General features: G+C 61.3%; 1 protein-coding gene across 10 annotated transcripts; it reads left to right on the forward strand.

Annotated features, from left to right (window-relative positions):
* The first annotated feature begins 417 nt into the window (after positions 1-417).
* Positions 418-17,762, forward strand: UBTF (upstream binding transcription factor). Of its 10 annotated transcripts, XM_054000019.1 has the most exons (23): positions 418-531; positions 648-937; positions 4,418-4,551; positions 7,553-7,728; positions 7,994-8,077; positions 8,695-8,850; positions 9,575-9,639; positions 10,239-10,359; positions 10,802-10,912; positions 11,197-11,330; positions 11,906-12,047; positions 12,367-12,408; positions 13,134-13,247; positions 13,384-13,539; positions 13,925-14,080; positions 14,295-14,405; positions 14,493-14,581; positions 14,750-14,939; positions 15,184-15,231; positions 15,486-15,554; positions 15,930-16,076; positions 16,397-16,516; positions 16,905-17,762. In XM_054000019.1, the coding sequence occupies exons 3-23, from the start codon at positions 4,494-4,496 to the stop codon at positions 17,016-17,018; spliced, it is 2,403 nt and encodes an 800-aa protein (XP_053855994.1). In that variant the 5' UTR covers positions 418-531; positions 648-937; positions 4,418-4,493; the 3' UTR covers positions 17,019-17,762. The 10 variants fall into 10 exon arrangements, with proteins under 10 accessions (XP_053855994.1, XP_053855991.1, XP_053855990.1 ...); XM_054000016.1 differs by lacking the exon at positions 648-937; XM_054000015.1 differs by lacking the exons at positions 418-531; positions 648-937 and adding an exon at positions 1,022-1,111.
* Positions 17,763-20,912: the final 3,150 nt, after the last annotated feature.

Here is a 20,912-nt window from a genome sequence, read left to right on the forward strand (position 1 = left end):
CCGCGGTCGGTGCGTGCTACGGAAGCAGCCGGTACCGTCGGGGTGGCTCGGTACAGCGGAAGCCGCCGGGCTGGCCGGTAGCACGGAAGCAGCCCGGGATGGCCCGTACTGTGCCGGCAGCCGGGATGGCCGGGAATGTGCAGGCGCTGCCCGGCCGGGATTGGCTGCGGGGAATGACGCCCAGCACAACAAAGGTGGAGTTGGAGAAATTCCATTAAAAAAAATTAAGAGAGAGAGAGAGAGAGAGGGAGAGGAGAGAAAGGGAGCGGAGGGAGGGAGGAGGGGAGGAAGCTGCCCCTCGCCCGCCCCGCCGGGCAGAGCCCCCCCCCCCCCGCCGCCGTGTCCCGGGGCCGCGGGGCGGGCAGGAGCGCGGCCCCGCCGTGCCGTGGGGGCCCGGCTCGGCTCCCCCCCCCCCACCCGCTTCCCCCCCTTTATTTTTTTTTTCCCCCTCATCTCTCTTTTTTTTCCCCTCTATTTTTTTTTATTTTTTTTTTTTCTTTATGCAAACGCCGGCCGAGGATTGTTGCACATGTAAGGAGATTTTTTTTTTTTCTTCCTCCCTTCCCCCCCCCCCACCCCACCCCCCCCTCCTTTCCCTCCTCTTCTCCTTCCTCCTCCTCCTCCTCCTCTTTTTCTTCTCACCACAGTGTTGCAAAAGCAAAGAGCAATAAAAAACCCGGCGGAAAGCGGCGGCGGGGCGGCGGGGCTGGCGGGGAGATCCCGGCGGATCCCGGCGCGCTCAGCCCGGCTGATTGGAAGAGCGAACGCAGCGCCATGGAGGCGGGGGAAAGCGCGATCGTCTCTGCGGGGACTGGAGCGCGTCCACGCCCGGGGCCAGCGCTGCAGAGCTGGCCGCCGTTCAACCGCCGCTCCCCCGCCCCGGCCCCGCCGAGCGAGCCCCGAGCCCCCGCCGCCCCCCAAAGCGGCGGCCCCGCCGGTACGTGCCCGCGCCGGGGGAGCCGCCGCCGCCGTGCCCCGCCGCGCCGCGCCGTGCCCGCCGCCCGGGCTCGCCATTCGCCGCCGCGCCGCTCCGCCGGCGGGGCTGGAGGAGGCGCTTTGTTCCTCCCCGGGCTCCCGCTGCCGCCGCCGCCACCGCCGCGCTCCGGGCTCGGTAAGGCGCTCCGCCGCCGCTCCGACGGGAACGGGGAGGGGGTCGCGCCCACCGGAGCGATTTTTTTTTTTTTTTTAGAGAGATAGATAGATAGATAGATAAATATAAAAGAGAGAATATTTTTTTTTTTTTTTTAAGAAAGGCTGGTTTCGCGCAGGCCCCGCGGGCAGGAAGCCGCCGCCGCCACCGCCACCGCCGGGGCTCGCCCGCCTCGCCCGCCCGCGGGGGGCACCGCGCTGGGGCTCGGGGCGGGGGGCAGCGCCCGGCTCGGCGGCCCCGGTGTGCCCCCCCCTTCTCTCCCTCCTTTTTCCCTTCCCTTCCCTCTCCTCCTCCTCGCTCCCTCCCTCCTTCCCGCTCGCCTTCCCTCCCTCCTCCCCGGTGCCGCAGCTGGATTTCGGGGGCAGGCTTCCAGCGCTGCCCGCTTGTTTTTCCCGAGCCCGGGTGAGTCCCGCGCCGCGGCGGGAGCTGGGCGCCGCGCTCCGCCGGTGCGTGCCGGGGCTCGGCCGACCCCCCCCCGCGCTTCATCTCCCCTTATCCTCGCTTATCCCCTCTTTATCCCTTTTTTCTCCTTATTTTCTTTTTATCGATTTTTTTTTTTTCCTCCCCCTCTTTTTTTTTTTTTTTTTCCGCCTCTCACCCCCCTTCCCTTCCTTTCTTCCCTCCGGACCGAGAGCGGGGCTCCAGCCCCCCGCTGGGTGGGTGGGTGTTTGCGGGCTCGAGGAGGGGTCGCGGAGAGAAAAGAGGAGGGTAAGAAAGGGAGGAAAGGAAAGGAAAAGCGAGGAAAGGAAAAGCGAGGAGGGGGCGGCGGTGGGGAAAAAGAGAGGGGGGGAGGATCGGGTAGGAGCCGCTCCCCGGGGGTCGGTGCGGGGAGGTCGCGCTGCCCTCGCCCGGCTCGCTGCAGCTGCCCGGCCGCCCCCAGCCGGGCATCCCCGCCCCCCCTTCCCCCTCCTCCTCCTCCTCCTTCTTCTCCTTCTCCTTCTTCTTCCCCCAGCGGCTCCGGCGGCGGGGTTGGGGCTGCGGCGGCTCGGTTAGAGCTCCCCCCCACACCCCCCCCCCCTCCAACCTCCTCCCTCCTTCTTCCACCACCACTACCTCCTCCTCCTCCTCCTCCTCCTCCCCCTCAGCAGCCCGGAGAGGTGGGTTTGTCTCGGCTTTATAACCGCGGGTGGAGGGGAAGGAGCGGCGGGCGGAGGCGGGCGCAGCCCGGCCATTGTGTGCCGCGGCGGAGAGCGGCCGGTAACGATGGGGGGGGATGCGGGGGGGGATGCGGTGAGGGGGGGGATGAAGCAGCGCATCGCATCGCTCCGGGGGGCCGGGGGTGCGGAGAGGGGCCGGGGGAGCGCTCCGCGTTCCCCCGGCCCCTCTCCGCACCCCCGGCCCCCCGAACTCGCCTTCCATTGTCTGCCCGGGTGTTGTTGGAGGGAAAGGAGGAAAAAAAAAAAAAGAGGGGGGGGGGGCTCAGCTCGCTGGCGCCCGGGTGGGAACCGGGGGCGGGGGAGGCGCCGCCGGGGCCGCCCGCGCTCGGTCCCACCCGGTTCCTGCTGCCTGGTGGAGGAGGAGACTGGAGCTGGCCGGCGGCGCAGGGCATGTGCGGGCTCCCCGCCTCCGCCCGCCGGCCCGGCCCCTTCCTCCCCCGCCTCCTCCTCCTCCTCCTCCTCCTCCTTCCCCCCTCCGGGCGCGGGATCCGGTTCCCCCCCCCCCGCCCTCCCCGCCCCGACTCCCCCGCGGGGGGATCCCGCACCCCCTCCCCGCGCGCGCCCCCCGGGGATCCCGGTGCGCGCGCACCGCCCCGCCCCGCCATGATCCCACGGATCCCTCCCCCTGTCGCGATCCCGCCTTTCACGACACCCCCACGCGTTCCCCCCGGTTGTGATCCACCCCCCCCCCCTCCCTCCGCTCCCACCCCGGGGCGATCCCCGGTTTCAACGCCGCCCGGGGGCTGGGCTTGAATCCCACCCCGCGGCGATCCCCTCAGCCGGCCCCGGGGGTGGTCCTAGATCCGCCCCCCTTGGGGGTTGATCCAAGCCTGGCGCGGTTCCCCCCATCCCTTCAGGTTCATCCCGCCCCGGGTGATCCTCGGGATCCCACGCTGGTGGGGTTCTCATCCACCCCCAGGTGATCCCCAGCCCCGCCGGACTGATTCCCTCCGGTGGTCCCAGGTTCGTCCCCCGCAGGGGCTGGCCCGGCCCCCAGGCCTGGCGGGGCCTGGCCCGGATCCCCGTCCCTCCCCGGCAGCTGACCTCCCCCAGGGGCCATCCCGGATCCTGCCTGGGGCCCGGGGCTTCTGCCCCCCTGGGCCATCCCCCTGCCCTCCCCGGGTGATCCTCCCTCAGAGCCAGGGCCCGGTTCTGCCAGGAGCCCCTGGACCCCCCTCCCCAGGGGTCCCCCCAAGCCTGGATTCCCCCTGGGATCCCCCCCCAGGCCCAGCCCTTCCCCAGGCCTGGGCCTGCTCCCCTCCCAGGCCTGCGGCCTGCCCCTCAGGGGATCCCCCTGAGGCCTCCTGCCCTGATCTGCCCTCCAGGGACTCCCCCAATGGAATCCCCGATGGGGATTCCCCCCAGGCTACCTTCCTGACACCACCCCACCAAGTTTTGGGGCCTCCCTCCCTATGTTATCCTTCCCCATGGAGACATAAGATCCTTCCTAATGGGGTCTGAGGGCATCCTTCCCCTGGAGCCCCCCTGTGTTGAAATACCTTCCTCCAGCTTGTTCTCCTCCCTTGGGAGACCTCTGAATCCCCCCAAAGTCCTCAAATGTCCCCCCAGCTCCCTTGGATCTGGGGGACCCCTCTCTTCTCCAAGCATGTCCCCACCTCTGGGGAGGATTTTGCTGGATCTGTGGTGGGCCTTCCTTTGAAACCCCCATTTTGCACTGGGGGGAGTGAACCCCCTAAGAGGAGATCCCTTGGAGCCCTCTTGACTCAGATTCTCTTGATCCCAGGTTTTTGGATCCCACCCACCCCAGGGAACCACCTTGAACCTGTCTCCTCTTGGGATTTATTGGGATCCCTCTCAAATCCTACCCCCCCACCATGGGGACAAACCCCTGGACCCTTCTCCCCTGCCCACACACCCCTCTTCTCCTCCCCTGACCAACGTGGGCGTCACATCACCATGAAGGATCCCCCCTCCTGGAGCTCTCTCCAAACCTCACAGGGATGGGTGGGAGGGGGTATTCCTGCACTCATTCACCGGGGAGTGGAGGGGATGGGCGGATGCCTGGATCAAGTTTCCCCCACTCCCCGTTAGGAGTTTGGGCCCCCCATCATGGTGGGGATGCCTAGCAGGGTTCTCCCTTTCCTTGCAGAGCCGTGCGGGAGTGATTTCGGGAAGAGGGTGAGGAGGGAGCCGGCGGGACCGTCCTGGGCACAGGCAGGTGGAGGATGAACGGCGAAGCCGAGTGCCCTGCAGACCTGGAAATGACAGCTCCCAAAAACCAAGGTGAGCCCCCGGCAGCGCCCCCAGCATGCCGGTGCTCCTGGAGGAACGCTGCTGGCACGCTTAAAAATGATGATAAATAAACCTCAGAGCGCCCCTTTTCTCGGAGGGATGGCAGAGGAGAAGGGATGGAGAGGGAGGAGGGATGGAGGATCCGTGATCCCGGCTGCCAGCGGGTTGAGGCCGGGGGGAATCTGCCTCTCCGAGTTCTGATCCACCGCGGGGAACACGCACACACGTGTACGAGCACACGGATTCATGCTCCAGTGCCCCAGCAGCCCCTTGGCGCTGGGATGCTCTTCTGGGGCACTGGAGTTCCAGGGGGGATTGGGAAGGAGGGGCTGGCACAGAGGTGCTGCCCTGCCTGCTCACATCTGGGCTGCATTAAAAGCCGAGCCGTTACCTTGGGCCTCCAGCTTCCAGACCCCAGCATGACATCAGAGCTTCAACTTTTTATTGGAAAAGGGGCAGGAAAACAAGGGAAAGAAGAGAGATGTTTATTTAGGGCAGCTCGCAGGGCTCTGCCACTCCACCCCTTAAAAACCCCCTGGGTCCCCCAAACCTCTGGAGCGCCGTCCAGCCCCTCACACCTGCCAGGTCCCCCCGTTTTCCTCCTTCCCTGCTGCAGCCAGGGTTGTTGCCTCGAGCGAACCCGTCCGGAGCACGTGTCCTTCTCCAGGACTTTGGATGGATTTAATTACACCGGGGCAGCTTTCCTAATATAGACCCGGCCTGGCCGGTGCCAGGAGAGCCGGGATAAATCGGTCCCAGGGCACAGACAACCCCATTCATCCTGGTGGGTGAATGCTGCAATTCCAGCGTTTTTCAGCATGCCCCAGGCTGAGGGAGGGGGAGCAGAAGGATGGAGGGCTGAGTGTGGGGGTCCCTGTTGTCCCTGCCCTGCTGCCAGTGAGGATTTTGGGATGTTTCCACTGTTTTTTTTTTAGGTATTCCTTTGGGATGTGGTTATTCCGGCTGTCTGCCGGTGGGGGGTTCACACAGGGCCAAAGGTCTCCGGGTGTTTCTGCATTCGAGGGGGGAAACCGAGGCACTGGGCTTGATGGGGGCAGGTTTGGGGGGGGGTGTCTCATCTCTTTCTCCATCCCCTCTGGATTTTTGTGGTTGTGCTGCTTTTGGTAATTCCTCCTGATTTCTGCAAGTAAAGTTGGCACCAGCTTCCCAGCCCTGTTCTGCCTCATTGGTCCTTGCCTGGGAGGCCTGGAAAGTGGATGGGAAAAACAGGAAGACAGAATTTGGGGCTGTGTTCTCTCTCCCCCAGCTCTGATCTCCCCCAGCTCTGTAGGGAGTGGGAGTTTCCCATCTCTTTTGCCTCTTCATGGTGTTTTGAGATGAAGCCATGAACATGGGGACACACCCCAAGCCACCAGGCCCTCGCTTTCCAGGGGGGCTCTTTCTGTCTTCTCCCTCCATATTAATGCCTAATGAGGTCACTGTAGGGACCAGCTGGATCCCAAACTGTTCCTGCCTTGACCCCCAACCAGGCAGGTCCTGGAGGGGAAATGGGATGGGGGGGGGGTCACGTCCTGGCTATGCTCCCTTCACCAGGTCCTGTATGTCCTTTAACATCCCTTGCTTGGATTTGGGATTCCAGGGGAATTGTCCTTCCCCAGACCCCTGCAAGGGCAGGAGGTGGAGGTGTTTTTTTTCCTCATGTTGAGTCTTGAGTGGAAGGAGAGCTGCAGCTGGAGAAATCTCTGCAGCTGGATATTTCTGGGAGCTTGGTTTCATTCCTGGAGATGGAGGGAGAGATGCTCCACTCAGATCCATGACGAGCCACACTGTCTCCATCTCTTCAGGATCCTCTGTGTCCCACTGTCCCCATCTCTGGGGTGCTCCATGTCCCGTGGGCAGCTCCAAACACCTCAGCCTTCACCTGGCAGAGGTGTGAGGCAGGGAATGCCATGGCGAGCCAGTCCTGCGCTGCGGGAATCCCAGGTGCCCATCCCGGGATGAGGCAGCCAGGGCTGCGTGGGCGGGTGGCTCCGGGCTCTGCTCCTCCTCCAGCCCATCCCCAGGGAATTTTCCTTCCGCTCCCAGGCCCTGCCGCATTCCCCAGGGCCACCCATGTTTGCAGAGCACCCCGGGCTGTGCTCCCCTGCTGGCATGGAAGCTCAGAGCAGGGAGGAATTCCCCTGGCAAGGAAGCAGCCCCAAGGTTGGGGCTGGATGAGGCGTTCAGGGCTGGGATATCCTGCCTGCTGCCTGTCCTGGCATGGTGCTGCTGCCTGTCCTGGCCTCCAGGTTGCTCCAGGCTCTCCGGCCTTGCCACGTGCCGATCCCACCATTCCAGTAGCGTGTTCCTGTGGGAACTGGGGATGCTCCTCCCAGCAGCTTGGGGGATACTGGGGTGACATGAACATCATCCTGCACTGTGAGGGACCCCTCTGTGAGACAGGGGGGCTGTGCCAAGCTCTGTCCCCCCTCACTTTGTGGTCTGGGAGCTTTGACCTTGGCAGAGGTCACTGTGGAGCTGGGCCCAGGTGATCGCAAAGCTCTCTGAGGTGCAGGAAAAGCAGTGCTGAGGTTTTCCAGTTGCTCTGGACACATCCACTTAGAAACTGGGTTTCCCTGCTTCCTGCTTGCCTGGAGAGCTCATTGCTCCCGTGTCACTCCACAGGGGTAGGAAATAGCCCTCTGCTCCCGTGCAGCAGAGCCATCCCTTATCTGATGGTTTTCTGGGATGAGCGAGTCTCTCTGGTTTGCACCGAGTGGAATTTCTAGCTTTACCCAGATTGTTTTGGCCCACAGAAAGTTGCTCGAGGGTGATGGAAACAGCCACGTCCCTTTGATCTTTAATCTCAAGAGGCAGCATGTGGAGATTACGTGTCCTGGCGTGCGGTCCGGAGCGGCACGCCGGGAGCTGTAGTCCCGGTGTCCTGCCGGGAAGGGAAGGGAAGGGAAGGGAAGGGAAGGGAAGGGAAGGGACTGGAAGGGAAAGGGAAAGGGCTTCCTGCCCCTGGCTGATCCTGTTTCTCACTGCTCAGACCGCTGGTCGCAGGAGGACATGCTGACCCTCCTGGAGTGCATGAAGAATAACCTGCCCTCCAACGACGGGAGCAAGTTCAAAACCACCGAGTCCCACCTGGATTGGGAAAAAGTGGCTTTCAAGGACTTCTCAGGGGAGATGTGCAAGATGAAGTGGATGGAGATCTCTAATGAGGTAATTGACACTGGCTGGGACTTCCTGGCAGGGTCTGAGTGTCCTAGTGACATTCCCGGGGCTGTTGGAATTCTCCAAGTGGAGGGCCCAGAGCCCTTGGCCCTTGGTGCCAGCACCATCCCGCTGCTGTCAGCATTGTGATCCTCTCAGAGGGGCTGGCATCAGTCGTTTTTGGGGTGGCATTACAAAACCCAGTGGCTTTCTGCTATGCCGGGGATCTGCCCTGCCCCCTGTTCAGGTTTTTGTCTCTTCATTTCCTGCACAGGTGAGGAAATTCCGGACCCTCACAGAGCTCATTATGGATGCTGAAGAGCATGTGAAGAATCCTTACAAAGGCAAAAAGCTCAAGGTATTGGGCAGGAATTAGACTCAGTCCCTAAAGGGTGACCCCACACTAGCCCAGGATGTGGGCCTGTTGTCCCTGTGGCACCTCAGATCCACGTGGCTCCGCCGTGGGAGCCCCTGCAGGCACCTCAGTGCCCTTAATCCTGGTGTCCGTCTGCCCAAGGCTCCGGAGGCCGCGGCGCTGGGCCTGGGCCAACTCCCGGGTACATTTAATATGGCTGGCTGTACTGCTGGCAGCCTGCATCCAAGTTTAGCTCCAGTGGGGCCAGGAGCTGCCATCCTATTCCTGGCCTGCCGGGTGCTTTCAGCTTGGTGGCCCTGGACCAGCCGATGGTCCATCCCTGGGAGCTGGGTCCCATCCCCTCCTCCTGCCCCAGTGTCCCCTCTTGCTCTGTGCTGACAGCTCTGGATGGCTGCTCCCAAGGTTCCCAGCCATGGGATACTGTAGTTCCTTGGGGAGCCCTTGTTCCCAGCAGTTTCCCCCTCCTTGCCTGCTGTGCTTGGATCACCAGCAGGGCTGGATGGAGGCAGCCCCCAGCACTGGGGAGCCACGGGTTTGGCCTTGCCCCGGTGGTGCTGCCAGCTCTATGCTCAGTGTCCTCCACTCTGCTGTCTCCCCAGAAACACCCCGACTTCCCCAAGAAGCCCCTGACTCCCTATTTCCGCTTCTTCATGGAGAAGCGAGCCAAATACGCCAAGCTTCACCCCGAAATGAGCAACCTGGATCTCACCAAGATCCTGTCCAAAAAATACAAGGAGCTTCCTGAGAAGAAAAAGGTATTTGGGGGCGGGGGTGGGGTCAGCAAGCTCCTTCCCACCATGTGCCTCTGTGTGCTGGGCTCCGCTCAGCTCTTCCAGTAAAACCAGCAGAGCTCAAGCTCTGCCTGGCGAGGGCTTAATTCAGCTCTCGATGGGAGAAGCCAGGTGTTCGTTTAGTCCTGTCAGACCTGTAAGACTTCCTTGGCTTTTCCTGTCCTGGTTCCCAGGATCCATGGGGTGGAGGCCGGTTGGGTCTGTCCGTCGGTCCGTCTCTTCCCGACGGACCTGGACGGTGGCTTTGCCTTTGGGTGGATCTGTGTTTAAAGGGGTTAAAGGCACACGCCCCACTGTGCCACCCTGTGCGGGCGAGGGACACAGGGACAGGCTCTGGGAGATGCTGGGAGCAGACATCTGCCCACCTGGAGATGCCAGAGCCTGGGCAGGGCTTTGAGGGGGGCCCAGCTTTAACTCTGGGGTGTCCAGGAAAAGTCCAGGACACAAAGTCCTGCTGTGCCCTTTCCCAGGGCTGCTGGGATACACAGAGAGGGGAGGTGCCCGGCTGCTGAGTCTCAGACAGGCTGGAAACCCTCTGCAGGACCATTGCATGGGCTGGGGAGCCCTTGAGTCCCTCTTGGGGTGGTGGGATGCCCAGCCAGGTCGATAGGGATGTATCTTCCTGCCTGTTCCTTCCTGCCTGGTGCTGACGTCCCTCTCCACCTCTGCGGTGGCTTTGTGTCCCCAGATGAAATACATCCAGGACTTCCAGCGAGAGAAGCAGGAGTTTGAGAGGAACTTGGCGAGGTTCAGGTGAGCAGGCAGCTCCCCCCTCTCCATATTTCCCCAGGCCCCTTCAGGCAGATCCAGATTCCCCTCCTGTGCATAGCTCATAGAGGAAGCCCTGATGGGCTTTTGGCTTGAAGAGAAGGGGGAATTCAGCAAAAAGAGAGCAAGGAAAAGGTGCTGAGAGCAACCCCTCCAGCTGGGAGACTGGATGAGGGGGAGAGCGGAGGACCAGCCATGCTTTGGGGGTCAGGGTCTGCGAGGTGGGGACAGGAGCCTTGCCACCAGCACTGATAAGAGCTGAAGTGTCCCCCCAGTCACTCCAGACCTTCCCCTTGGACGTGATTGCTGTGATCCAGGTGGATCCTGACATTCCCGATGACCTGCTGCTGCTTCGGCTTGCAGCCGAGCCCAGGGATGGCTGTAGCCAATGCTCCCCAAGGAGGGACAAACTTAAATCTCTCCTAAAACCCTCCTGCTCTCTTTGGGGACCCCCCAGTACCTGAGCCCATGGAGGCTCTGCCCTGCAGCGACAGTCACCCCTTAGCAGGCAGGTTTAGGGGTGCTCTCCTTGCCACTGCCACCTCCCTGACGCTCTCCCTTCCCCACCTCCCCGCCTGCTGAAGGGAAGACCACCCGGATCTCATCCAGAACGCCAAGAAATCCGACGTCCCCGAAAAGCCCAAGACCCCCCAGCAGCTGTGGTACAACCACGAGAAGAAGATCTACTTGAAAGTGCGTCCAGATGTGAGTACGGTGGGTGGGAGTGAGTGCGAGTGTGAGTGCTGGGGGGTCCTGGACCCCGCTGCTGGGGGCAGGAGGGAGAAGGGAGAGAAGCATTTCAGGGGGTCGGGATGGAGGACACCGCTAGGAGCTCCCGGAGCCTGGACTGAGGTAAGGAGGGGCTCTGCACACCTGGAAGAGGCTCAGGGATCCAGCCCTCACTTTTTGCCAGGAAGGGGTGACCACAGCCTGAGTCAGGGCAGGAAAGGACTCCAGCACAGACATTCCACCTCTGGCCATGCCCCCCACTCCCACACACCCCCACGGCTTCCAGCCACCCCATGCCGGGTGCCGTCAGGCCCCACCAGGCCACGCCATTTTTTTTGCCATTTTTTAATATTTTTTCATCCCTATTTTTTTTTTGGATTTTACCCCTCTGCCCTCACCTCTGGCTTTGGGTTTTCAGGCCACCACGAAGGAGGTGAAAGAGTCGCTGGGCAAGCAGTGGTCTCAACTCTCGGATAAAAAGAGGCTGAAATGGATTCATAAGGCCCTGGAACAGCGGAAGGAGTACGAGGTAGGGAGCAGCCTCACCCGGTCCCCTCCACACTCGTCCCAACATTCACTCCGAGCCGCTCTGCATCCCAGCCCTGCGTGGCCTCTCCCGATAGCCAGCGTGGGGGTTCAGGCAGGTCCTGGCAGGTCCCTAGTGAGTCTGAGCCCTGCCTCTCCAGCTGTGTGCAGGGCAGGCTGCAGCATCCACAGGCACAGGATTAGGGCAGTGGTTGGCTTCTCTCTCCTCCTCCTCCGGCCCCGGCAGGCGGGGGTGGCAGCCCCTCTGACCGCTCTCCGTTCCCACAGGAGATCATGCGGGATTACATCCAGAAGCACCCGGAGCTGAACATCAGCGAGGAGGGAATCACCCGCTCCACCCTCACCAAGGCCGAGCGGCAGCTCAAGGACAAGTTTGACGGACGACCCACGAAGCCACCCCCGTGAGTCCTGTCCCTCCTGGAGCCATGGCCTGCGTGGATGCTGGTTCTTGCCGGCGAGGAAACTGGACTCTGCTGGGCTTGGGAAGCCCAGATAACTTCTGGGATCACAGACACAGAGGGGTTAGATGGGATTTATAGGACCAATTTCTTCACGGTCAAGCCTGGGAACAGGCTGCCCAGGGCAGTGGTGGAGTGACCGTCCCTGGAAGTGTTCAAAAAGTGTGGATGTGGCACTTGAGGACATGGTTTAGTGGTGGGCTTGGCAGTGTCAGTTCATGGTTGGACTAATGATATTAGAGGGCTTTTCCAGCCTTAAAGATTACATGATTCTGTGATGATTCCTTTAAACCAGTCCTTAAATATACATCAAACACACATTTTGGGGAGGATCTGAGTGAGGTTTACAGTGATACTCTGGCTTTTAGGGGGTGATCCAGCACTCAGCTGCCCTAAAACACAGGCACTTCTCTTCCTTGCCTGATGCAGCCTAGGGATTGAGTGAGGCTTTTTTGCACCGAGCCAGCTGCAGAGGGTCAAGTTTTCCCTAACGCTGGGTCCCTCTGTGGGTTTTTCAGGAATAGCTACTCCCTGTATTGTGCAGAGCTGATGGCCAACATGAAAGACGTGCCCAGCACGGAGCGGATGGTGCTGTGCAGCCAGCAGTGGAAGCTGCTCTCCCAGAAGGAAAAGGACGCCTACCACAAAAAGTGTGACCAGGTGAGGGGCTGAGGATGGACATGTAAGGGAAGAGGAAGGGCACCAGTGCTGTGGGAAAGTAACAGTGGGATGGGAGAGTCTGGGCTAGAAATATCCCTGGAAACACAGCCCTCACCTTTCCTCAGTCCCTGTGCTAGTCTGCATCACTGATTCTCACTGAGGTCCTCAGTCACCTCCCTTGATCCTGTCTCCTGTGGGACAAACAGATGGTCCAGGTGGACAGTGCTGTTGCAAGGGATAGAGGCTGGGTCAGGGGCTGCAAGGGGCAGGGATGGAGTGAGGGATCTCTGTGTAACTACATGTCTCCATCTCCTTCCAGAAAAAGAAAGATTACGAGATCGAGCTGCTCCGCTTCCTGGAGGTGAGTGAGGAGGGGGTGCTCAGCCATCAGGTGCTGGAGATCCCAAATCTGGGAATGGGGAACTCTGCCCAGGGACTGGGATGACTTAAATGGGGAGCTGCTCTCTCTGCTCCCCCAGAACATGTCTGGGCCCAGTTGTGGGTGCTGTGCAGGTGGTTGCACATAGCCTTGACCTTCCGTCTGTCTTAATGCCTGACCCAGCATCTTCCAGTTGGGCACTGGGAGGTGAGGGTGGGCCCCTAGCTGGGAGGGGAGCTGGGGTGAGCAGAGGCCTGGAGCTGGAGAGAAGGGTGTTCTGTGGCTGTGGCTGTGCAGCCTCTCACTTCCTTCCCTCGCCGGGGCGTGGGCGGGGGAGCTGCACCGAGGCCACCCCAGCATCGTCCTCGTCCCCGGGCGGATGTGACGCGGCCCCGGCTGCGGCTGCAGGGCCACGGGGTGGAAAACCCAGGGGTGTGCCCGGATCCAGGCATCTGCCCACCTGCTTTCACTGAGAAACGGCTGAGCTGGGGAGGGGACAGAGAGGGACACCAGATAGGGGGTGACAGCATGGGGACATCCAGTCTGTACATGTGCAGTTCCAGATGCTGGTCCTGACTGGGACAGGATGTGGATCAGGACACCCAAGTGCACTAATTCCCCTTCCCCAGAGTCCCTACTCCCCCACTGCCTCAAAGCCTCATTAGCACTGGGCTGTCTAACGATGTTTCTCCTCCTGTGCCACCCAGAGCCTGCCCGAGGAGGAGCAGCAGCGGGTGCTGGGCGAGGAGAAGATGTTGGGCAGCAACCGGAAAGGGGCGACGAGTCCTGCATCCAAAAAATCCTCACCAGAGACCGGCAAGGTGGGAGCAGCCCCGGGAGGGATGGGGCAGCACCTGCCCAGAGCCTTGGGATGGGGTTGTGCATCTCAAGGGGCTTTGAGGCCTTTGGTCCCTGCATGGGCTCGCCCCAACCTCACAGCCCCGCGTGCCCCCTCAGGCCAGCTCAGAGAAGCCCAAGCGGCCCATCTCGGCCATGTTCATCTTCTCGGAGGAGAAGCGGAAGCAGCTGCAGGAGGAGCGGCCGGAGCTGTCGGAGAGCGAGCTGACCCGGCTCCTGGCCCGCATGTGGAACGACCTCTCCGAGAAGAAGAAGGTTGGTACCATCCCTGTATTCCTCCTCCATCTCCATCGCCACTGCTCCTGTGGGCATCTCGGGCCGTGCAGGGGGTGCTCCTGTCCTTGTCCTGCACCACGGGGCACAAACGTCCCCTGGAGCATCACAGTGACCTGTCACACAGGTGCCAATGTCAGCACTGGCTGTGCACCCCCTCTCAGCACATGGGGGGTCAAAAGCCACCAGATAAAGAAACCTCAGAGGGTCCTTGACCCTCAATTTTAAGGCTTTGGTGGTTTTCCTGATGGAGGGAGTCCCGAGATGGGGTTGGGGGCTGTCAGTGCTACTGTGGGGACAGTGCTGGGGGAGCTCCAGTGTCCCCTGTGCCCCTGCCATGCCCCCTCACCCTGTGCCCCCTGCCCAGGCCAAGTACAAGGCGCGGGAGGCGGCGATGAAGGCGCAGTCGGAGAAGAAGCACGGCTCAGATAAAGAGGAGCGTGGCAAGCTGCCCGAGTCTCCCAAAACTGCTGAGGAGATCTGGCAACAGAGCGTCATCGGGGACTACCTAGCTCGTTTCAAGGTGAAGAGTGGGCTGGGAAAGGGGCTGGAGGTGGGATCATCACTCCCAACAGCAGGAATTCCCAGGAATTTCTCCCTGGCTCTCACACCTGGGTTTGGGCTGGGAGCCATGGGGAGGATGGGGGTCATGGGGGGAGCAGTGCCCCAGCAGCAGCACCCCAGTGTCCCAGGGTTTTTGGGTGCACCTGATGCATTGTGGTGGTTCCGTCCCACAGAACGACCGGGGCAAAGCGCTGAAGGCCATGGAGGCCACTTGGAACAACATGGAGAAAAAAGAGAAGCTGATGTGGATCAAGAAGGCGGCCGAGGATCAGAAGCGATACGAGGTGAGTCTCTGCCCCGTCCTGCCCCTCGCCGTGTCCCTCAGCCAGTGCTGCCCCTCTCCCTGACCCTCTCTCTCTCCTGTGGCTCAGAGGGAGCTGAGTGAGATGCGGGCCCCTCCGTGCTCCACCAACTCCACCAAGAAAATGAAATTCCAGGGAGAGCCAAAGAAACCCCCAATGTGAGTACCTGGGGCGAGAAAAACTGGGTCTGGCTGTGCTGGTGGGAATGGCCTGGAACAAGAGGAGGGAGGGTGGGTTGGACCCTGGTGTGGCTGGACGAGGGTTATGGACACCTGGGTTGTCTGTGCCCGCTGTCCCAGCCCGGTCCCTGCGCTCTCCCTGTGCAGGAACGGTTACCAGAAGTTCTCCCAGGAGCTCCTGTCCAACGGGGAGCTGAACCACCTCCCGCTGAAGGAGCGGATGGTGGAGATCGGCAGCCGCTGGCAGCGCATCTCCCAGGGCCAGAAGGACCACTACAAAAAACTGGCAGAGGAGCAGCAGAAACAGTACAAGGTGCACCTCGACATCTGGCTCAAGGTGGGTGCTGGATCCTGATGCCTGGTGGGATCCTTTGGTTTTGGGGATGACGTTTGGCATGGTCTCTGTTCCCACCCCTCCTCCAGAAACCACCACCTCCAGGCCATGTTTTGACATTTTGTAACTTAAAAGGATAAAAGTTACAGACTTGAGGAGGCTGTGCCCTGTGCTAGAGCCCTTCCCCACTCCATCCCCCATTCCGTTCCATGCCCTCCCATCCCTGACTGTGTCCCTGTCCCCACAGAGCCTCTCGCCCCAGGAGCGGGCTGCGTACAAGGAACACATTTCCAACGTGAGTATCCACGTGGCACTGCTGTGGTGGGATCCCAGGAGCTTGGGAGTGGGATGGGGTCACTGGGCTGGGGAACCTGGGGGCTTGGGACTGGGCAGGGTCAGTCCTGAGTGAGGTTTGGACGTGCCCCACTCCAGAGAGCCCCTCCAGTGGGGATTTTTCCCCTTGGCAGCTCAGTGGTGGGATTTTCTCGGGGCTGGACACCGGGAAGGAGCTGAGCTTGAGCTCTAAAAGGCTTTGTTTTGTTCCCACAGAAACGCAAGAGCATAGGGAAGATCCGGGGTCCCAACCCCAAGATGAAGCCAACGATGCAGTCCAAGTCGGTGAGTCACAACAGCCCCGTGGGGCCACCCAGGCCCCCTCCCTGGGGAGCGTGTCAGGGGGGACCCACACCCCTTGTTTGAGGCATCCTTTGTGCTTCCAGCCACCTGCCCGGTCCTCAAGACAATAAACTGTCCCCAAATCCCTGCTCAGAACCCATCCAGGTTGGATTTTGATCCCAGTACCTGCTCAGGGACCCTTTTTGGTGCAGTTCTCAGTATAAATGGGGAAAGGCTCCCAGCAAGGTGTGGGGTAGGGAATCACCTGATCTGCTCAATGGCTGGAGGAACCCAAAGGGGGATTCTCAGGGATGGGGTGGGAGCTGCACCCATGGGTGTGGAGGTCCAGGGACTCACCAAACACCTCCTGTCCTGCAGGAGTCAGAGGATGACGACGAGGAGGAAGAGGAGGAGGAAGATGACGATGAAGATGAGGATGATGATGATGACAACGGCGACTCGTCAGAGGAAGGCGGCGACTCCTCGGAGTCCAGCAGCGAGGAGGAGAGCGAGGACGGGGACGAGGTGAGGCCGTGGCACGGGGAGGGCACAGGGCCCCCCTCACCCTCCCCCCTGGGCAGGGGGGCACCTGCAGCCGGGCTCAGATAGATCCGTGGCGGAGGAGCCCCCCCGGGAAGCAGGGGGACACGGGGAGAAGAAGGGGAGCAGGATCCCCCCCGGCGTTCCCGGGGAGGGCACGAGGAGCAGCCGCGGGGCGTAGTCAGGAGCAGCCTCGGGACGTAGAGGTGCGGGGGGATGTGCAGAGCCCCCAGTGAGCAGAGAAAAATCTCCTGTCTTTTTCCTGGTGGAGATACTGAGTCTGGTCTCGGCTCCGTTTGCGCCAGTGTGAATGCCGAGTAAGTCACCAGAGTCAAAGCTTTACACCGGTGCAACTGAAATCAGACTATGCTGGATGGCGCTGGGGCCAGAAACCGTGTCCGTGCCTTGTGCTCGCCACCGGACAGGTGAGGTGTTTCCACCCCCTCGCTGGTCTCAGCTCACGCCTCTTCCTTCCCTGGCTTTAGAGGGGGGAAACTGAGGCACGAGGCGGGTCGGGTAGCCTCCCTCGGATCGTGTAGCGAGGCAGTGGCAGAGGTGAGGGCAGGACCCCCGCGCGCTGCTCCAGCACGTCCCCCCAGCACCCCGAGCTGAGCTCTCGCAAACTCAGTCCTGGCTCCTGCCCGTGCCCTTCCTCCTCCACCCTGAGACCCCCGGGGGGGGCAGCGATGGGAGGGTGGGGGTCACACCCCGGCGCTGTGGGACCCCTGCGGGGAGGGTGAGCAGGGGACAAGGAGGTGACGATGGACTAACCCTGCTCTGACCTCCCCCTCCTCTCTGCCACCCCCCTCCCAGAACGACGAGGATGATGAGGACGAGGATGATGAGGACGAGGATGACAACGACTCAGAGGGCAGCAGCAGTTCCTCCTCCTCCTCGGGGGACTCCTCCGACTCTGACTCCAACTGATCGGCCAAGCTCTTTGTAACGTCGTTTGGTCTCTCGGTTTCGGTCCCAAATCCCCCCTGCAGCCCCTCAAAATCCTTCCTCCTCTTCCTCCTGCCCCCCCGTGGGACCCCCAGCGCGGGGAGCGGGGGCCGGGGGGACCCCTCCGCCGAGCTCACACTACGGAGGGGGATCAGGGGCTGCTTCCCCCAGGCTGGGGGGCGAGGAGAGAGCCCCCCACCCCTGCCCCCCTCTTTACACCCGAGGGGAAGCGATTTTTTTTTTGGAATTTCATTCTTTCCAGGGGGGTGTCTCTCCATCCCTACCCCCATAACCCCCTCGCTACCAGCTCTGGACTTCCTAGAAAGAGAAGAAAAACACACAGGAAGAAAAAAAAAAAAAAAAAACAAAAAAACAACCAACCAACAACACCCCCCACACCTTTTTTTTTTTATTAAAAAACCCAGAAATGGGAAGAAAATGCCCTGGCCACGCAGCCCCTCAGGCAGCGGGCGCGGAGCACGAGCCGAGGGGCTCAGGACTCAGCCGATGGGACAATGCCTCCTTCTCCTTGCAACCCCCCCCCCAGCCCTCTGCGCACCCCCCCCCCAGCATCTTGGGGGTCCTCCCCACCCCCCAAAAACCTTGTACAGTCTGGAAGCTGCCCCGGGAGCTGCCCGGGAACTCCACATCCACGGCACTTGGGTGACCCGCGTGTCCCCGGAGGGGGGGTGGGAGCGGCGTGGGGGGGGGTGTGGGTGTGTGTGCGAGCGTGCGAGCGTGGGGGGGGGACACACCGAGTGTGGGGAGGGGGCACCGGGGCCGCCCCCACCCGGGGCCGGCGGCTCAGCGTGACCAAGGGGGGGCGCGGGGTCCCCCCCCCCCGCTCTGTTGTCGGTGGTTGTTGTGCCGTTGTAATTTTTTTTTTTTTGTTTTATTTTGTTTGTTTTTTTTTTCCTTTTTATAAAACAAGAAAGATCCATCTTTTTATTTTTCATTTCCCCCTCCCTGTTTCTCCCCCTACCCCTTTTCCTTGCCCTCCGTCCCCCACACACCCCCCCATTTTCCTCTCTGTCTCTGGTGAAGCTGCTCCTCTCCCTTCCTTCCAAATCCTGGGGGGGGGGGGGGGATCCAGAGGTCCCCTTGCCCCAGTTTGCCTCAGTTTACCCCAGTTAACGCCAGTTCATGTCCCCCCTGTGGGGGCTCAACCCTCCCCTGGGCCATGCTGTAAATTTTGGTGTGGTTTGGGTTTATTTTGGGGGGGTCAATGCTCCCTTCCCGGGAGGGGACGGGGCCGCGGGGACTGGGGTGGGTGCATGGGGGGCCTGGCAGGGCCCCCCCTTTTTTTAAGCAGACACGAGCACCAGCAATCCCACGGCACCTCCCTGCAGGGTTCTGTCCCCACCCCGTGCCACCCCCCAAAATCCCACCCAGTGTCACCAGACCCCTGCTCTAATTGGGGGGGGGCTCAAGATTTGTTCCTTCTATCCCCCCCCCCACCCCCCCATCCTGTCCCTGGGCTGGGGGACAGGATTTGGGGAGCCCCAGAGAAGGGGATGGGGCACCTGGGGGGGGTTTCTCTCATTTTTCTCTTCACCCAAATCTCCGCAGGGCTGGGGGGGGGGGGCCCGGGGGGGGGCCATGCTGCAGATTTAGGGTTTTGAGGGGTCCCTCCCCCCCCAGGCTCTGTAACGCCCCCCCAGGTTTGCTGCTCTCAGCACCCCAAACCCAGCCCCCCCCCGAAAAGACATTGGGGGAAGGTGGGGGGGGGCAGCACCCCTTGTCCTTGCCTCAGTTTGGGCTGAAAAAACACCATTTTGGGCAAACTGCCCCCAGACGTGGGGGGAAGGGGTGAACCCGGGTGCTCCCGCACGGACAATCCCCCCGTGTCCCCCCGGGACCGGGGCCCCGAAGAGAACCCAGATGGTGTCCCCCCCCCCCTCAATGTCCATCTGTCCGTCCCTCTGTTTCCCCCTCCCACTTACCCCAATCCATTTGGGATTTTCCTTTCATTTTCATCCCAATTTTTAATCGCCGCCCCTCCCAAAATCCCCTAAGGGGAACCCCCCCCATCCCTTTTTTTCTGCTGAATGTACCCAGCACTGTCGTGTTTTAGTGGATGTGTTTTTAGTACAAAAAAAAAAGACAAAAAAAAAAAAAAATTAAACCCCACCTTTTCCCCCCCACACCTTTTTTTCTGTTAAAAAAAAAAAAAAAAGGTAAAAAAAATTAAATAATAAAAAAGAAAAATTCTTACAGCGCCGACAATTTGGGAGGGGGTGGGAAAGACGTTTGCGCTGCAAGAGAATTCCTGAGTGCATTTTGGCACTGCCACAAAATCCCGGGATCCTTTAGATGGAAGTTCTTGTGAATTACGTTAAAAAAAAAAAGGCAAAAAAACACCAAAAAAAAAAAAAAATATAAAAAAAAAATCATCTTTTTTTTCTAATATTTAAAGAGTGTTTTTGTAGGTTTAAAAAAAAGACAAAAAAAAAAAAAAGGAAAAAAAAAAGAAAAATAATAATAATCCCGACTCGGAATTTGTACGGCTGAGCGGGACGCAGGGGTTGCATCCCCGGTTTCCCGGTTTGCTTGGGGTTTCGGTTCTTTTTGTTTTGTTTTGTTTTGTTTTTTTTTTATTTTTTTGGGGTTTTTTGTTTTTCCTTTTTTTTCCTCTTTTTTTTTTTTTTTTTTTTTTTTGTATAATAAAGTGAAAAATAATGTTTCTGTTCTCATGTCATTACTATAAAAAATAAAATTTTAGGAAAAAAAAAAAAAAAAAGGACAAGCCTGAGGAGTGTTTTTCCTCCTTCCTGTGGGAGGGAACCCCTAGGGGTCATTTTTGGGGGCTCTGTGGCACTGGGGGACACACACAGGGATTTGCAGCTTGGGATCTGGAGACATCCGTGCATCTGGAATGTCACCGGGATCTCCCAGTGGGGTCTGTAGGGATGAGGGTCGGGAGCCCGGCGGATGCGGGGGTCGGGGGGGTCCGGGGGTTGTGGGGACCCTACCGAGGGTCCGAGGGGTGTGAGGTTCCGGGGGGTCCGGGGGTTGTGGGGACCCTACCGAGGGTCCGAGGGGTGTGAGGTTCCGGGGGGTCCGGGGGTTGTGGAGACCCTACCAAGGGTCCGGGGGGTGCAGGGGTCGGGGTTCTGGGGGGTCCGGGGGTTCCGGGGTCGCTGCCGAGGGTCCGGGGATTACGGGGACCCTGCCGAGGGTGCGGGGTTCGGGGGTCCGGGGGTTCCGGGGTCCCTGCCGAGGGTGCGGGGATTCGAGGGTTGCGGAGTTCCTGTCGAGGGCCCGTTGGTGCGGGGTTCGGGGGTCCGGGGGTTCTGGGGACCCTGCCGAGGGTGCGGGGGGTGCGGGGTTCGGGAGTCCGGGGGTGCGGGGCCCGGGGGTCCGGGGGTTCGAGGGTCGCTGCCGAGGGTCCGGGGGTTCTGGGGACCCTGCCGAGGGTGCGGGGGGTGCGGGGTTCGGGGGTCCGGGGGTTGCGGGGCCCCTGCCGAGGGTCCGGGGGTTGCGGGGTCCGGGGGTCCGGGGGTTCGGGGGTTCCTGCCGAGGGTCCGGGGGTTGCGGGGTCCGGGGGTCCGGGGGTTCGGGGGTTCCTGCCGAGGGTCCGGGGGTTGCGGGGTCCCTGCCGAGGGTGCGGGGTTCGGGGCTCCGGGGGTTGCGGGGTCCCTGCCGAGGGTCCGGCCGCGGAGGGAACTCTTGGCCCCGCCCCTTCAGCCCCCGCCCCTTCAGGCCCCGCCCACTCTGTCCCCGCCCCCCGCCGCCCCGCCCCGCCCCTCCCCCGTGACTCTGACGAGGCCCCGCGCGGCGGCGGCGGCGGCTCCGGCCCCTCCCATTGGCCGCGGCCCCTGACGGCGCCTCCCCATTGGCCGGCGCGGCGGGGGCGGGGCCGCCCGTGCGCGCGCC

Source organism: Vidua macroura, chromosome 27 (assembly GCF_024509145.1).
Source record: "Vidua macroura isolate BioBank_ID:100142 chromosome 27, ASM2450914v1, whole genome shotgun sequence".
NCBI lineage: Eukaryota > Metazoa > Chordata > Aves > Passeriformes > Viduidae > Vidua > Vidua macroura.

Bases quoted from the DNA above. Each gene is read 5' to 3' on its own strand.
- UBTF (XM_054000019.1), top strand. From the start codon at position 4,494: ATGAACGGCGAAGCCGAGTGCCCTGCAGACCTGGAAATGACAGCTCCC. The intron at 12,409-13,133 runs GTGAGTGAGGAG...TGTGCCACCCAG, and splicing joins AGCTGCTCCGCTTCCTGGAG to AGCCTGCCCGAGGAGGAGCA. The intron at 15,555-15,929 runs GTGAGTCACAAC...CCTGTCCTGCAG, and splicing joins CAACGATGCAGTCCAAGTCG to GAGTCAGAGGATGACGACGA.